The 18930-nt window shown below is 38.9% G+C and overlaps 1 protein-coding gene across 1 annotated transcript in view; it reads right to left on the reverse strand.

Moving 5' to 3' along the window:
- Nucleotides 1–18930, reverse strand: part of UGGT2 (UDP-glucose glycoprotein glucosyltransferase 2) — a 200708-nt gene that overhangs the window by 40366 nt on the left and 141412 nt on the right. Inside the window, exons 25-29 of the mRNA XM_036250132.1 lie at nt 18088–18190; nt 15702–15781; nt 12036–12219; nt 5659–5817; nt 5195–5280 (exon numbers count right to left, since the gene is read on the reverse strand). Of these exons, the coding sequence (XP_036106025.1) occupies nt 5195–5280; nt 5659–5817; nt 12036–12219; nt 15702–15781; nt 18088–18190 (612 nt within the window). The remainder of the gene's footprint in view (nt 1–5194; nt 5281–5658; nt 5818–12035; nt 12220–15701; nt 15782–18087; nt 18191–18930) is intronic.

An 18930-nucleotide genomic window follows, 5' to 3' on the forward strand; every position in this document is an offset into this window, starting at 1 on the left:
ACTCCAGGTGGTGAAGAAACTCATGCAAGGTTATACAGATAGCTGGAGGTAGAGAGGGATTTGAATCACAGTTTATCTAATTCCTAAGGGCTTTCCCTTTGCAAAAAGCAATGGTGAAACAGTAGTGATAGATTAAGATACACTGAATTCCTGACAGAACAGTTTGTATAAGGTCAAAGAAGTTGGAGCAAAACATGAGTGGTTCTTGAAATTATCCCCTGAAGCCACAGTTTTTACGAGGATCAGTATAAATGTTACAGTATATTTTGCTTTATTTTCTGTACCACCATAGTACTCTTTTATAGTATTTACAATGCATTAATTGTCACTCATTTTCTTAACACTTGTTTCCCACTAGGAAACATTATAAAATGGTAGGATCTGTGTTTTCTTATCCTATTTATCTTCAATATGTCCCTCTGTTTTTACCTGCCTTCCCCCAGTGATCTGATTTGTTATTACAGTTTGTATTACCTAGTGTTTTATGATTTATAAAAGGAATCATACAGCATGTGCTCTTTTTTGGGGGCCACACTTCTTTAACTCAGCATAATTATTTTGAGATTCATCTATGTCACTGTGTTATTGAGCTGGGCTATTTTAAAAATTAAACACCATTCTGATCAGTTATTCCTGCACATAAACACCCAAGCAGTTTTCTAAAAAACCTGGGACTGACACCCAGAGGAACCATAAAGATAAGGGGTTAATGATGGCCTTGGGGAAACTTAGAGGGACCATAGAAAGAGATTAATGATTGCCCTGACCCCTGCAACAGACCGCCCCCCACCCCGCCACCAAGTCTGTATCAGTCCCAGCACCAATTAAGCAGAGCCAAGAAGAATGAATGCAGGTTTTTTCTTGAATGTAGTTTTTTCTGTAGTTTGTGCCTATATAAGAAAGGAACAAAGGAAGCTCAGGACTGAGATTTGGGATAATTACCCCCTGTAGCCTGCCAGCGATTAAAGCGCTCCTTTACAATTCGGCTCTGCATCTCTGGTTATCTTGCTGACATCTTACAACATTATCAACAGTTCATCCATTTATATTGCTGGGTAGTACTCCCTTGTATGGATGTACCACATTTTGATTATTCCTTCACTTATTAACATTTGGGTCATTTTCAGTATCTGGCAATTACAAATAAAGCTGCTATAAACATTAATGTACAAGTATTTGTATAAACATATACTTCCTTTTATTATGGATCAATATCCATGAGTGAGATGCCTGGATCATATGGTTTGAGTGTGTATCTAAAATTTTAAGGTCCTGTCAACTGTTCTAAAGTGGTTGTACTATTCTACTTTTTGACCAATAGTATATGACAGTTCCTGTTGCTTCATATCCTCACCAGCACTTGGTAGTGTCAGTCCTTTTAATGCAGCAGTTCTCAACCTGTGGGTCGAGACCCCTTTGGGGGCTGAACAACCCTTTCACAGGGGTTGCCTAAGACCACTGGAAAACATATTTCTGGTGGCGATTCATAACAGTAGCAAAATTACAGTTATGAAATAGCAACGAAAATAATTTTATGGTTGGGGGTCACCACAACATGAGGAACTATATTAAAGGGTCGTGGCATTAGGAACGTTGAGAACCACTGTTTTAATGTTAGCCATTCTAATAGATGAGTGGCAGTTTGGGGGTTTAATGTGCATTTTCCTAATAACTAATGATGTTGAGCATCTTTTTTATGTGCTTATTTGCCATCCACGTCTCCTTTGGTGCAGTGTCCGCTCAAGTCTTCTGTATATATATATATATTTTAATGTCCTTAATATATTTTTTAAAATCTTTATTGTTGAATGTAGAATGTATTACAGATGTTCCTCATTTTTCCCCCATTGACCCCCCTCCTCCCCACTCCCGCCCCCCTCCCGCCTTTTCCCACACTATTGTCTGTGTCCATTGGTTATGCATATAAGTTCTTTGGTTTATTTCTTCCCACCCCCCAACCCCTTTCCCTTTGAGGTTTGTCAGTCTAGCAATGAATTTATACTTCTTAATCCCTTCACCTTTTTCACCCATTCACGCAACCAACAAATTGTTCTCTGTATCTATGAGAATGTTTCTGTTCTACCTGTTCATTTTGTTTGTAGATTCCATTGTTGATAGATATGTATTCATTGCCATTTTGTTTGTTCATATATTTTATCTTTTTCTTCAAAAAGACCCTTCATCATTTCATATAATAACAGTTTGGTAGTGATGAACTCCTTTAACTTTTTCTTGTCTGGGAAACTCTTTATATCGATTCTAAATGACAGCTTTGCAGGATAGAGTAATCTTGGTTGTAGGTTCTTGCTTTTCATCACTCTGAATATTTCTTGCCACTCCCTTCTGGCCTGCAAAGTTTCTTTTGAGAAATCAGCTGTGAGCCTTATGGGAACTCCCTTGTAGGTAACTATCTGCCTTTCTCTTGCTGCTTTTAAGATTCTCTCTTTGTCTTGAACCTTTTGCATTTTGATGATGATGTGTCTTGGTGTGGACCTCTTTGGGTTCATCTTGTTTGGGACTCTCTGTGCTTCCTGGACTTGTATGTCTGTTTCCTTCACCAAGTTAGGAAAGTTTTCTGCCATTATTGTTTCAATCAGGTTTTCAATTTCTTGTTCTCGCTCTTCTCCTTCTGGCACCCCCAAGATGCGAATGTTGGCGCGCTTGAAGTTGTCCCAGAGGCTCCTTACACTATTCCTCCTTTTTCTGGATTCTTTTTTCTTTTTTTGCTGCTCTGATTGGGCGTTTTTTGCTTCCTTATATTCCAAATTGATGGTTTGCTTCTTGGATTTACGTACTCGACTATTGAATCTGTGTAAATTATTCTTTATTTCAGTTAATGCCTCCTTCATTTCTGACTGTGCATCCATCATTTCTGACTGGTCCCTTTTTATGCTCTTAAGGCCCTCACTTAGTTCACTGAGGTTCTCACTAAGTTCATTGAGCATCCTTATAAGCAGTATTTTGAACTCGGCATCTGTTAGGTTGCTTATCTCCATTTCGCTTAGTTCTTTTCTTGGGGTTTTGTTCTGTTCTTTCATTTGGGACCTGTTTCTTAGTCTCCTCATTTTGGCTGCCTCCCTGTGTTTCTTTCTGTGTATTACTTAACGAGAGGTATAGGGTTAGCTGAGACCAGATGCTGCTTGTTTGAAAGAATTTAAAAAAACCTGAAGCAGGATGCAAGACAGGCCAATCCTATGCTAAAGCAAGTGGCAACAGCTTGGGTGGGCCTGAAAGCTGGGCGGGGCGGGGCCTCAGGGAGTCACCGGGGCGGGGCAAACAGTATAAGCCAGGTTGCTGGAGTCCCAGATATGGAGACTGTCTGCCACCCCAGGGAAGGGCTCACCAAAGGAACAAAGGCCTCTGACAGCACGTCTGTCCAGGAGAAAGCCCCCTCCCCAGCCCTCGCTCCAGTGCCAAACAGCTCAGTTCTTCCCTGTATGTCTCTGGCACCCCTCAAGCTGCTTCTCCTCTGAGCTTAGAGGGAGCAAGTCCGAGTAAGTCTGTGCACGGGCCCTTTAAGAGGATCTGACTGGGGCTCCTGCAGCCATCTCAGCCTCCCTCAGTCTCAGTTCCCGCTGGTTTTTCCAGCCACAAGTGATGGGGACTTCTCTTCCTGGCACCAGCGCCTGGTATGGGACCGGAACCCCTCAGTCCTCAGGGAGGACCTTCCCAGCCGAGGTGTCCTCCTGATTTTTTTCCGCCACACGTGGGTGTGGGACCAGCCTGTCACACCTCCACCCCTTCTACCAGTCTCCATGCGGCTTCTTTAATTTTGTAGTTGTAGGACTTCCATTCAGCTTGATTTCAGGCGGTTCTGAAGGATGGTTGTTCTGTAGTTTAGTTGTAACTCTGATGTGGTTGTCGGAGGACGCAGTACCACATCTACCTACACTGTTATCTTGACCGGAAGTCCTGTTTTTGTTTTCTTTTAGTCATTATATATCCTTTTAATGTAAATATTCACACATTTTGCAACAGAAATGTTTAATAAAGTGTTGTCTTAGATCCTGCCAGATGCATCAGAATATATAATGTGTATTAACTTTATAAAATCTGAAAAATTCTAATTCTAAAACACATAAGGCCCTAAAGAGTTTTAGATGAAAAATTTGTACCACTTCCTATTCCTGGAATGTTATATATGTATGACTAACAGTAAGTTACTATAATTCTTCAAAACTATCTTATTCCTAGTGACGACACTGACTTACCTGAACCCTCCTCCCTATCACAGAATTAAGTGTTCTAGGCTTTGTGTGAATAAATTATTATGCATATTTGTTGAATGACACTGAGTGCTAGGCACAGTATAAGGAAAAGGGGAAAAGGCAGTGAAAAAAGGTACAATAACCACTACCCCTATATTATCTTTGTTAAGCACAGCTCTTGGTATAATAATAATGCTCAATAAATACAAGGTCAGGCAAAAGTAGGGTTACAGTTGCTTGTATGGAAAAGAAACATGTAGGTTATGATTATTATAATACTCTGTGTTTTGTGTACTCACAACTGTAAATCATCTTTTGCCCAACCCTGTATTTATGTAAATAAATGACAAGTACAGACATTTATTAATTAGGGATGTAAAAAGGCTTTATAAGGGTTCAGCAAACTATGGATGGCAAGTAAAATCAAGTTAGTGACCCATTTTTGATGGCCCCTGAACTAAAAATGGTTTTTACATTTTAAAATGGTTAAAAAAAAGAATACTGACAAAGATCCTATGTGCCCTAAAATATTAAGTATTTTCTATTGGCTTCTACAGAGTAAGTTTGCTAATCCCTGCTTTATACTATGCTCACTGATGAGCAGGTAAGTTACTATGAAAGTAACCAATTCTTATTTATAAAAATAAAAAACGAAACATAATCCATGGATAATGGCTTTGTTATATAAGATACAGTACACATTATATTGTCATTCAATGATAAGTATATTAATTATGTTAACACATGAAAAAGTATATAGAAAACAGTAAAGTAAAGGAGGTAGAATAAAGAACATGATATATATAGGCATACCTCTTGTATTTTTGAAATAAAAAAATCTGGGGGGGAATAAATGTCAGTTATTTTTTATTTGTTTTTTATAGTAATGGTACTTGTGAACATTTTAGATGTTTTGATGATCTTGGCTATATCACACTGAAAACTTATTTACATATAAAAATTTAAAAGGGGTTTATATAACTCACCCAACTATTTGATAAATATCTTCAGATTTTCCTTGGCGTAATTTCAGTATCCAAACACCTGGGTTTGCTTTTAACTGAAAATATCCCTTTTAAGTGAGAAAAATATGATCATAGTTATGACTACACACACATCCAATTGTTTAAGAAAGATTATACATGAATCATCCAAGAAAGTGTTTACTAACTGTGGGATGAATGAATTCTACAAATAAATTCCAAGGAAGGAGATTTTGCAATAACCTATAAAAGCACATTCTAAAATATGATTCCCTTCATTTTTGTTTTATTTAATTACCTTATTCAAGGTTTCAATTTTGTTTTTTGAGAGCTGTTCAGCAATAGCAGAATAAAAATTATTTTATCTTATTATTAGGAAAACAAAATTTTACCAAACATCTAATTTTAATGATTTTTGTCAGAACATCTAATTGTAATAACATCAATTGATTATTTATAATACTTACAAGATTGGCCATCACTATTGTATCAACCACAACAGGTTGATTTTTTGTGCCAAGTGTAAACTGTAGACCTCGAGGAGGCTGCTCTGTCGTCATATCAAAGCAATGTCCTTCAAGTAGTAGATATTCTAATTCATATTCTGCTATAACAGTTCTCTCAATCTGTGGAGAAAATAAGTCATTAGTAATTCCCTTAATACAAATATTGTAATAACTAAATGAGATTATTTTAACATTAGCCAAGAAATTTTGGGTGGGCAATTTCAAGTCTTTCTTTCACATGAGTGAAGTTAACAGCTGAGCCAATTTCTTGAAGACCAAATCTCATGATACATTTTTTTTCCTTTCCCATGACATCAGGTCTACTCCAGCCTCATGATCTATGGACCAATATCACAAGCAGGAAAGATGTTATGCAGTTGTAGCATTCTAATCTCTTCAAGGCAGATCTGGATGGAAAACTCCTCGAAGGATCTGCTTCATTGCTATTGCTCTAGGGCTCCCTCTCAACACCTGGCAAGGGATCCAACTCATCACCATCTATTGCCTTTCTTGTATTTTAAAAATATTAATGTTTCATTATTATGCACTCAAAATAACACATGCCCATTAAAGAAAATGGAGCAAATATAAGAAAGTGGAAAAGAGAAAAAATAGAAATTACCTACAGACTAAACATTTATAAACACATCAATGCATTGACTTCTACTTCTTTTTTCTCCATAAACCTTTTCCTAAGAAAGTGTAACCTGGTTTTTCATTAAATATAATTATCTAGGACCATGTCCCTTTCTCTCTAAACATCCTTTAAGTGCTGGTCATTACAACTGTTTCCAGATTTTCCTCTATTGCAAATGCTACAGTAAATATCGTAGGACTAAAGCTTTTTCTCTACTCCAAAAAAAAAACATATCCAAATATGAAAATAAATGAAATAGTAAGTGATTTTTACATAGTTTAGCAATTTCATTGAGCAGTTAAGACAGTGATAAGGTTTTCAACACTGTTTAGTGTGTTTAGAATATAGTGTATTTGAAAGTATTCTCTATCATATTTGTTTTTCTTGTATTGTCATTACCACAGAAAATAACCATAGTATTTGTGTACAACATTTCTTTCTTGACTCCCGCTCTTATATTTTACTGTTTTTAAGAAATAAATGACTTCTGCGGTTAATATGGTGGCGTAGGTAAACGCGATATTACCTCCTCCCACCACCACATCGATATTACAACTGAACTACAACACAACCATCATTCAGAACCGCATGACATCGAGCTGAATGGAAGTCCTACAACTACAAAATTAAAGAAGAAGCTGCATGGAGACTGTTAGGAGAGGCTGAGGCGTGACGGGCTGGTCTCACACCCACGTGGTGGATAAAAATCAGGACACCTCGGCTGGGAAGGTCCTCCCTCTGGACTGAGGGGTCCCCATCCCACACCAGGCACCCAGCTCAGGATTCCAGTGCCAGGAAGAGAAGTCCCCATCACTTGTGGCTGGAAAAACCAGCGGGAGCTGAGGTTGAGGGAGGCTGAGGCAGCTGGAGCCCCAAGCAGCTCCTCTGAAGGGGCCCGTGCATGGACTTACTGGGACTCACATCCTCCAGGCTCTAGCATGGGGGAGGCAGCTCGAAAAGCACCAGACATATGGGGAAGAGCTGAGTCGTTTGGCATCGGGGAGAAGCTGTGAGGCAGCTTTCTCCTGGACAGATGTGTTGGCGGAGGCCCTTGTTCCTTCGATGAGCCCTTCCCTGGGGCAGCAGACAGCAGCCATATCTGGGACTCCAGCAACCTGGCTCACACTGTTTGCCCTGCCCTAGTGATTGCCTGAGGCCCCACCTCACACAATTTTCAGGCCCACCCAAGCTGTTGCCCCTTGCTTTACCATAGGATTGGCCTGTCTTGGATCCTGCTTCAAATTTTCCTAAAATCTCTCAAACAAGCAGCATCTGGTCTCAGCAAGCCCCATCTCTCTCATTAAGTGGCCCCAGGCCTGGCACTAGAAGCAGTCAGCCTTGGTTCACAACTTGGCTTTTCCTGGGCACCTCCAAGCCCAGCACAAGAAGCAGCCATCTGCAGACCACTTTGTAGCTTATGCTGGGTGGCCCTGGATAGAGCACAGGCAGTGGCTGACCTTGCCCCAGAGCCAGCACAACCAGTGGACAGCTTCAGACCACATCGAAGCACCACCACCCAACCACCTCCACAAGGGACACACTCAGTGAGTGGACTCAGTGGGTACCAGAGGCCTGCTGAAGTAAGTCTTGCTCTGTGTGGTGGGCCCCTGCACAGCTGATCCCCAACGTAGTCAGAGGCCAGTGTTCAGTGGGCACAGCCAGTCCTTACAGCTGATCAGCCTGAGTAAATCCCTCCCATTGACATGCCAACAGCAATTAAGACTCAATTACAACTGATGGATGTACAGCTCATACAAGGTGTGCACCTCGAGGGCCCAGCTGGGGTGATCAAGGAGGCTGTGCCACTGGATCCTACAGATAACCTACAACAATAGGCCACCCTACGAAGCCTAGGAGACATAGCAACTCTACCTAATACATAGAAAGAATCACAGGAAAGCAGCAAAAATGAAGAGACAAAGAAACATGTCCAAAATGAAAAGAGAACAAAACTCCAGGAAAAGACTGAACAAAATGGAGATAAGCAATCAACCAGACGCAGAGTTCAAAACACTGGTTATAAAGATGCTGAAGGAACTTAAGAGACTTAAGGAGACCTCCAAGGATTTAGTGAGAACATCAACCACATAAAAAAGGACCAGTCAGGCCCTGGCCGGTTTGGCTCAGTGGCCTGCGCGTCCGCCTGTGGTCCAGAGAGACCCGGGTTAGGTTCCTGCTAAGGGCATGTACCTCGGTTGCAGTTTGTCCCCGGCCCTGGTTGGTCGTGCGGGTGTGTCCCTCGATGTGTCCCTTTCGCATTGATGTTTCTCTCTCTCTCTCTTCCTCTCTCTCCCTCCCACTCTATCTGAACAAAAAATGGAAAAATGTCCTCAGGTGAGGATAAAAAAAAAAAAAGGATCAGTCAGAAATGAAGGATGCATTAACTGAAATAAAGAATAATTTACAGCCCCTGGCTCGTTTGGGTCAGCAGTTAGAGCATCGGCCCATGGACCAAAGAGTCACAGGTTCAATTCTGGTCAAGGGTATGTGCCTCGGTTGCTGTTTGTCCGTGGCCCTGATTGTGCAGGAGGCAACCAGTGGATGTGTCCCTCTCACGTCAATGTTTCTCTCTCCCTTTCCTTCCCTCTCTCTCCCTCTCACTCGATCTGAATATAAATGGAAAAATATCCTTGGATGAGGATTAAAAAGAAAACCTGTTTGAAAAAATGACAGAAAACTCCTCTAACTGGGTGAAGGAAACAAACACACAAGTCTAGGAAGTATAGAGAGTCCCAAACAAGATGAACCCAAAGAGGTCCACACCAAGACACATCATCATCAAAATGCAAAAGGTTCAAGTCAAAGAGAGAATCTTAAAAGCAGCAAGAGAAAAGCAGTTCATTACTTACAAAGGAGCTCCCATAAGATGGTCAGCTGATTACTCAATAGAAACTTTTCAGGCCAGAAGGGAGTGGCAAGAGATATTCAAGGTGATAAAAAGCAATGACCTACAACCAAGATTACTCTATCCTGCAAAGCTATCTTTAGAATCGATGGACATATAAAGAGTTTCCCAGACAAGAAAAAGTTAAAGGAGTTCATCACCACCAAACCGTTATTATATGAAATGATGAAGGGTCTTTTTGAAGAAAAAGATAAAATATATGAACAAACAAAATGGCAATGAATACATATCTATCAACACTTGAATCTACAAACAAAATGAGCAAGCAGAACAGAAAGAGACTCAAAGATACAGAGCACTTTGTTGCTTTCCAGATGGGAGGGGACAGGGGGAATGAGTGAAAAAGATGAAGAAATTAAGAGACTGATGAACCTCAAAGGGAAAGGGGGAGGGAGGGTGGGATGACATAAACCAAAGAACTTCTATGCATATATGCACAACCAATGGACACCGACATTAGTGTGGGGAAGGCAGGAGGGGGGCAGGATTGGGTCAATGAGGAAAAAAAGGGGGGACATCTGTAATATAATCAATAATAAAGATAAGTTAAAAAAAAAAAAAGAAATAAGTGACTTCTTTGAAAACAGTATTTGTTTTAAAAACCTTAGTTGGGTTCTGAATTAGTGGCTGAATCATTAGTATTCTAAGTGATGAACTTCATATACTTCATTAACTTGTGTCCACAGTCCTTATTAAATCTAATATGGAAAGATTTTCATGGGATAGTCTCAGAATATAAGAATATTGTAGAGATCAACTAGTTCAACTCTTTCATTTTACAGACAAGGAAACTGTACCCTAAAGTGATTATAAAGTAAAGCTTAACTATTTTTTCATTATGAATTATACATTAGGGCAAAGTCCAAATATATTCAATCAGACTATGACAATAGTACCTTCACTTTACAATATATTAATGTGAAAATTTCTCTTGTCCCTATATATTTGTATAACAGACATCAATTCTATGATTTAAACCATAACACCAAAAATAACCCATTTGTTTTTCAAAGAGGTTTCTTAGCAAATATCTTGTTTTCTAATAATTTCATAAAGGTGGTTTAAGTTAAATTAATTTAGGTTAAATCAGTTCCTATTATCAAGAATTTGATAGGTAGTAATCTTTTTTTTATGTTTACCTCTCCTTTATGTTTTTATCTGTTCTAAATATTAACTGTTGAGCAAAGTCCTGGTAAGGGAAAATTTTTCTATGTCAAGCTTTCCTAAAGTATTTATGTTGGGAATTAGATGTAGCAAGGAGTGCCCACGCGAGCTAGTGTGTAGTGACAAAGCTCTCACTGGTAACTTCATTTTTGTAATGGTACGCTTCTGTCCTTTATCTATGACTCCTCCTTTCCAGTCTAGCAACTGTCTTTATTTGCTATTTAGTGTTGTTCCAGGACGGCTGCAGGATATTCTGAGCAGGTACAGTGCACAGTGGAAGAGAAGGGCCTCAGAGGCAGTTCACTTTCGCAGCTGCTAGAATTTATGATTTCCTTCTATTTATATAAACTATGACGACAGAGGAAATTGCTTCTCTATTTTAGTCTTCTAAAATAAACAGAGCTACTGTGCACTTAAATAGCTTCTATAAAAACCTTGTTATATATGCCATTCACAACAAAAATGTTTAATCTCCATTAATTGTTTAATAGCTACTGAAATATTGAGCAGACTCAATATCAAATCTTTTCTAAGCTGCATTAACTCTCTCACCACAAACTACCCTTTTGGTTAGAATCTTTAAAGTTATCTAATTGATGTGTACTACACTGAACTGTCTCTTAATGAAGAATCCAACAGACTCCTTTAAGAGATAACACTCAATGAACAATATCCTCAGGTGAGAATTTAAAAAAAAAGAACAGGGTGGGTGGGGGGACAAATTCTTATCAGCTACTATAACTGTAGCAAGTGAGTAGCAATTGATCATACTGTGGATGCTCACCAATTTTTTTTTCTTTTTATGATTTTAGGTCCTGACCCAGTCTTGCCTCTGATTTTTGAGTTTCCTGAACTTCTAAATTCAGTTTCTCTGGTTTTCTGGATTTCTAGATGTCTTCACTTGTTTTGTTGCTTCAGGCCTCTGGGTCACAAATGCTGTTCTAAGATGCACAGTGTAGAAAATATGGTGATGGGTGCATGGTAGCTTAGGCCAACACCACTTTGTACCTATTTTGCCCTTCAGGTTTTGTTTTTACTTTATTTATTTATTTCAATCCTCAGCTGAGGCTACGTTCTTAATGATTTCATGAGGGGAAATTGAAATGAACTTGGCAAGAAGAAACAAAATATCTGTTTTTTCATTGAGTTTTATCTCTTAAAGGAGTCTGTTGGATTCTTCATAAAGAGACAGTTCAGTGTAATACACATCAATTAGATAACTTTAAAGATTCTAACCAAAAGGGTAAAGAGTTTGTGGTGAGAGAGTTAATGCAGCTTAGAAAATGTTTAATCTCCATTAATTGTTTAACAGCTACTAAAATATTGAGCAGACTCAATATAAAATCTTCAGATAGAGTGGGAAGGAGGGAAGGAGGGAGGGAGGGAGGTGGGGAGAGAGAGAGAGAGAAAGAAAGAGAGAGAGAGAGAGAGAAACACTGATGTGAGAGAGACACACTGACTGGTTGCCTCCTGCATGACCCCGACCAGGGCTGAGGACGAACTGCAACGGACTTACATGCCCTTAGTCAGAATCAAAGCCGAGTCTCTTTGGTCTGTGGGCTGACACTCTAACCACTGAGCCAAACCAGCCACAGCTCCCCATTCTTTATATAAGTTTACATGATAACTTACATCCTTTAAGTGAATATTATCAAGGTCACAGTTGCTGTGTACTGGTTCAACCAACCAGCCTTCAGGAGTAATCATGTTGAGGGTTAGAAGGGGTGATTCGGGGATATCCAAGAATTTTGCCATTGGTTCAATGATGTCATTAGCCACTAATGTCACTTCTGGTTCCAGAACCAATCGGTAAAAACTGTTGATAGAACATAAAAAACAAAAAAACATACTTTGACCCAAATTGAGTTTTCTTCTATCTAAAATATTTTAAAATTGAAAATTGTTTAAAAATATGACAAGAAAGTCTTAAATCAAAAAGACTAAAATTATACTATATTGCAGAAGAGATAATGCTTGTAAATGGTAGACAATTATTATTATTTTGTTTACACTGTTAGCCACTATAAGACTCTGCACAGACATACACACACACCCTTGTTAATTATTTCTTAATGAACATGATTAGGATCCCTTTAAGATACTGACTTATGCACATAATTTCTAGAAGTTTATGATCTGTCTTCACTCACTGATTCTTCTTCACATATGACCATAGTCTATTTTTCAGCCACTGTATTAGCTCTTTGTTCCATTCATAATATGAAAACAAATAATCAGAAACCAAGTAAAATTCAAGTTGAAATTCTGTACCAATTAAAATAGTTCAATGAAAAACAAACAGAATTGAGTTGAAAGCAGAAGCTTATTAATAGACTTGAAGTTTTAATGTATTTTAGCCTTATTCCCCAATATCACACTTAATAAGAACTAGTTACATTACTAGGAATAGTGACTTCCACTATTTTTGAGACTGGAGTCAAGTGTCAGCTATGCTGTAGTTATCTCAAGGCTTGAAGGGGAAGGATCCACTTCCGGGCTCATGCAGTTCTCACTAGTGCTTGGCCGGAGACTGCCCTCAACTCCTTCCACAAGGTCACCTCCAGCATGATTCATCACAGAAGCACACAAGAATAAGAGAGAATGCCAGCAAGACAAAAGTCATAGTCTATTATGACCTAATTGCAGAAGACACATTCCACCACTTTTGCCATATTCTGCCTATCAGAAGCAAATCATTTTAGTGCAGCCTACACTCAAGGGAGCGGGGATCCCAGGAGGTGGTGATCATAGGCAGCATGTTGAAAGCTGCTTACTGCAGGAAGGCAGAGTCAGAAAAGAAGAGGGGGTAAGAGGAGAGAACAGTCATGAAGCAAAGGTACAAAATCTCAAAAGTCTTTGAGATTGTCAAATGCAGTGGAAATGTCACCAAGTAAAAAACATCCCATGGTTAATGCAAACAGCAATTCTTTGTGATTAAGTAAAAGGAAGTTAAAGCCAAACTGCAGTGGGAGGTACAATGAATGAGAGATGAAGACGGGGTATGACTACTCTTTAAAGAAGCTGAGACTGAGAAAGAGTGAAGAAGAGGAAGAAAATTCAGCTCTAGAGGAGAGGAAGTTAAGAGAGCAGTTTGTTTTTTAAAAACTGAATAATAACTCTTTGGACTGAAAAACTCTAGCTGAGGGGTTAAAGACACAAAACAAAGGGACTATGTGATTTATTACGTAGGGCCCAGAACAAATGGAAAAGCACTGGATCAAAACAGACAGGGAGTATTAAACAAGAGGAGAGCCCTGGCCAGTCAGAGCGGTTAGAGCGTCGGCCTGCGGTCCAGAGAGACCCAGGATCGGTTCCCGCTAAGGGCACGTACTTCGGTTGCAGTTTGTCCCCGGCCCTGGTTGGGTGGTGTGGGTGGCAACCACTCGATGTGTCCCTTTCACATTGATGTTTCTCTCCCTCCCTCCCTCCCTCCCACTCTATCTGAACAAAAAATGGAGAAAAAAAATGTCCTCTGGTGAGGATAAAAAAAAATAAAAATAAAAGAGCAGAGAGGGCACATTCTTCCCCTACCACATAGGAAGGCTGGGGGTACAGGCTTTAGGGGAGGAAGTTGAGGGAATTCCTGCCATAACCTCCATCACTCCTGAGAAGAATGAGACACTATTTATCCTGAAAGTAAAGGACTGGGAATATCACTAGTTTGCTCGACATATGCTACTGAGTAAACAAGACTCTCTCTAACTCAGCATTTAAAAGTTTAACAGCTGCTGTCCTCTGTAGCATTACTCTCCACTCAAAGCATCTATCTGGTACATTAGGTGTTATTTCACCTGAGAGAAGTCAAGTTCTTTCCCTCCTAATGAATTATGCTTACTTATAATCAATATTCCTACTCTTGCTCTGGCCAGTTTGGCTCAGCGGTTAGTGTGTCAGCCTGTGAACCAGAGGGTTGCAGGTTCGATCCCTAACCCTGGTCAGGGTCATGATAGAGGCAACCAATCGATGTTATCTCTCTTGCATGGATGTTTCTTTCCCTCCCTCCCACTCCATCTAAAAATCAATGGAAAAATATCCTCGGGTTATTTTTTTTTCAATCCTCACTCGAAGATATTTTTGTATTTATCTTAGAGTGAAAGAGATAGAGTGGAAGAGAGGGAGGGAGGGAGAGGGAGGGAGAGAGAGAGAGAGAAACATCTATGCAAGAGGGACACATCAACTGGCTGGCTCCCAAATGACCGGGACCAGGGCCAGGGCCAAACTGCAACTGAGGTACGTGCTCTTGCCTGAAATCAAACCCGTGACTTATTGGTCCATGGGCTGATGCTCTAACCATTGAGCCAAACCAGCCAGGGCCCTTCGGTCATTTTAACAAAAAAAAAAATTATGTTTTTTTAATCAACAACAACAACAAAAATTCCTACTCTTTATTATATATATCCAAACTTTTATAAAATTTTATATACTATGGAGATGATTTGTATTTGTGTGAATGAGCTAATTCAATGTTCATACTTCTCATTTATCTTTTGTATTTCAAATTAATTATCTTTCTAAATATGAACAAATGCTTTCATGTTATTTTAGCCAGTAATTGAGAGGTCTATTAGCTCTATGAGTATAGAATTTTTATCCAACAGAAAAGTATTTATGAGGAATATGTTGATATAACAATAAACAACCTTTTCTGTATCATTAAAAGATTATTTTAGCCTGGTTGGTGTGGCTCAGTGGATTGAGTGTTGTCTCATGGACTGAGAAATCCTAGTTTGATTCCTGGTCAGGGTACATGCCTGGGTTTCAGGCTTGATCCCTATTAGGGGGCGTGCAGGAGGCAGCTGATCAGTGTATCACTCCCACATCAATGTTTCTCTCTCTCCCTTACGCTCTTTCTAAAAAAATAAAAAAAGATTATTTTCAACTAACTACATTTAAATACCTCCAAATAATAGTGACGATATATAAAGATCATTTTGATAATTTAGCTCTGAAGTATTGAAAGTATAGATAAACCAAAAATGGTGGAATTCACCCTATTTCCCACTTGTCATTTCTTTTTTATTTCTAAATAGGTATTCCTAAATCACATTTTTAAAAATACCCATGGATAAACATAAATCTGCAATTAGACTATAAAGTCTGCAATTAGATTGGTTCAATTTTACTTGTTAGGTTATTTTAATTTTATATCATTTAAAGTTAATAAATTATGTCTGATCTTCTGATCTACTTCAATTAATCATGTTGTGAAGAAAAAAAACAGGACTAATAATTATGGCACTTTTTTCATTTTAGTATTTGCAAATCTTCTGAAATGAAATTATGTTCACTTAGTCTCACCTCTTTAAAGGGGCTTCTGAAAGCTTATCCTTGCAGTTCATGAACAACTTTAACTTCATGTTGATAATCTTTCCAAGTACCTGTTTTAAAAAAATTCCCATATTTGATATATTAATAACTAATGTTTATTGAGCATTTACTATGTACCACACACTGCATTAATACTTCACACTCATTATCTCATCTAATCCTCAGAACTTCCTCCTGAGTTAGCTAGTTTTATAGTTGAGTTATAGGGATTTTTAGTAATTTGCCTAAGAACCACACAGTAAGTCACAACAGAGGTAAGATTTGAATCCAAACCATTGATTTCATTGCCCAAGGGTTATGCTGCCTATCTTTTGCCTAACATGACTTTCTTTCATGGTATATAAATTTCATTAGTATTAAAGAACAAATAAATAATTATTATCTTGACCTGCAAATACTAAGTGGTGACCCTAAAATAATGGCAAGGGTGCCCTGAGCTTTATGTCAACCCCTTTGTAAGAGATGTAGGATGTTCTTGGCTACATACAGACGAAATTCTCCATTTTCTTTTAATTTCCCTGGAGCATAAGAAACAGGAGAATGATTAATTTTAATAGTCCCTATCTCTATACAGGCAACACGTCAGTGAAAATTTGAAAGATACTAGAGAACAAAGGATGAAGGTAAAAGGAGAAGAAAAACGGATATATGGAACAGAAAAAATGCAGGCTTGTGAGGGCAAACTCATTTCTGAGAGCAACTGCATTTGAAATTTTGATAGACTGTATCCCAGTATGACCCAGCTTGATCCCTTACATCTTTCAAAAGACTTTATATCTAATTACTTTTGTCTGTTTCCAAAAGTGAAGCCAACTGTCAACTAACACATAGTTTCCACTTCTGAGAATTTTTTAAATGTTTTTTTTTTTTTTAAAGCATTGAGTTATTTCACGCCCTGGCCGGTTTGGCTCAGCGGTTAAAAGCGTTGGCCTGCAGTCCTGAGAGACCCGGGTTTGGTTCCCGCTAAGGGCATGTACCTCCGGTTGCAGTTTGTCCCCGGCTCTGGTCAGTTGTGCGGGTGGCAGCCACTCGATGTGTTCCTTTCACATCGATGTTTCTCTCTCTTTCTCTCTGGTCCTCTCTCTCCCTCCCACTCTACCTGAACAAAAAATGGAAAGATGTCCTCGGGTGAGGATTAAAAAAATAAATAAAGAAAAAAAAAATTAAAAAAAGCATTGAGTTATTTCACAAAGGAGTCCCCACAAATTCTGAACATCCCAAGAAAAAATATATAGCCTGCCAATGTAACTAGCCTATTGACATTTATGGAAAGCTGAATCACAATTTGAACCTTAAAAGTGTTCAAATAATAAGCCATATGCCCTTTCAGAGTCTGCTAGTGGTCTCCTAATATTTCACTGAGTCCTTAGTGAAAGAATTTTCAGATGTACGCAGTCTCCATCCTCCCTTTGAACAGGTGTATCCAGATGACTACCTACATTCTGGTCAGTGAGATGTGACTGGCTGGAATGTGACCAGCTTTAGGGTTGTGCCCTTGTTCTCCCCTTCCTGCTGGCAGAAATACAGAGGTGATTGTAGGAACTTGATCTCAGACTGCTAGATAGAAGCTGCTTCATGAAGATGACTGAACAACCCCAACAGGAGATGTCTGGCTTATGCCTGACTCAGCACCATGCTGCCTTAGCAACTCCAGGCAGCCTACACCTGGACTGTGAGATGAGAGAAATAAAATCCAGTCTTGAAGGTACCATTACTTTGACATTTGTCACCGTGGCCAAACCGACTGAATACAACATTCATGTTCCCTCTTCCCTTAGCTTCACCTCTCTGGCTAATTTAGCTTAGGCACCAGGTTCTCCAGAAGCGAATCTTCACACTTGAAGATAGGAAGTTAGCTCAGACTGCCACAACAAAACACCACAGACTGGGTAGCTTCACAACAGACACTTGTTTATTTTAGATCAAGGTGCTGGCCAACTTGGTTTATGTGAGAGCTCTCTTCCGGGCTCGTAGGCCGCTGCCACGTTGCCTTACACTCCCATGACTTCCTTGTGCCAGTGAGGAAAGAGCCCATCTACCCAGTAAATTAGGGCCCGACTTGTAAGACCTCATTTGACTTCAACTGCCTTTTAAGGCCCTGTTTCAAAATATAGTCATACTTCAGGTTAGAGCTTCAACATGTGAACTTTTTTGGGGTAAGGTAGGGGGACTATTCAGTCCATAGCAACACCTAACCTTGGTACTGCCATAACACCTTATGTACAGCTCTATTATTTCATTTTATACATTAAATATTACACTTAAAAACAGACTTGAAAGAATTATAAATTTCAAAAAAGTACTATATAATATGATAAATATATACATAAAATATATAACGAAAACATTATCTTACGATCACTAACTGTGACATCATCTGTGCTTCTCTTGTCAATGGATCAACAATAGCAATAACATCAAAGAATATATCATTCTCTTGAGGATTTATCTTTATAATGCTAGGAAAATAAAAAATAAGGTAAAAGATTATCAGTTAAATTTATTCCATTACCAATTAATCCTAATCTTAGCTATATGCATTGTTACAAATTGCTTTCTGTCTAACTAGATTTAAAAAAAAAACCCAGTTGTTTCATAGAAGACAATGCAAATGTAAAACTCTATGCTATTTTTTTTTTTTTTTTTGAATCCTCACCTGAGGATATTTTTCCATTGATTTTCAGATAGAGTGTAAGGGAGGGAGGGAGGGAGGAAGAGAAAGAGAGAGAGACAGACAAACAATGACGTGAGAGAGACACATCAATTGGTTGCCTCCTGCACAACCCTGACCAGGGTCGGGGATCAAACCTCAACTGAGATACGTGCCCTTGACTGGAACCGAACCCGCAACTCTTTGGTCTCAATGCTCTAACCGTTGAGCCAAACTGGCCAGGGCTACAAATGCAAAATTCTAATGTTTATATTCAATAAATTAGAAAATTGCAAAGAATCAGAGAAAATAAAAGTAAGCTTTTATGAATGACTGATTTTTAAAAACTCTTCAAGGAACAATACAGTGACAACTGATAATTTCAAGCCCCCAAATTCTCCTGGATCACGTGATATAAAATATAAAACCAAGATGCGTTTTTGTTAGTTGAATATACTTCCTTAGATTTGAGAATGATAACATTGACTTTTTTTTAATCTCTACCCGTGGACATTTTTTTTTTTTTTTTTGCATTTATCTTCAGATAGA

This window comes from Molossus molossus, unplaced genomic scaffold (assembly GCF_014108415.1).
Source record: "Molossus molossus isolate mMolMol1 unplaced genomic scaffold, mMolMol1.p scaffold_m16_p_9, whole genome shotgun sequence".
Lineage (NCBI taxonomy): Eukaryota > Metazoa > Chordata > Mammalia > Chiroptera > Molossidae > Molossus > Molossus molossus.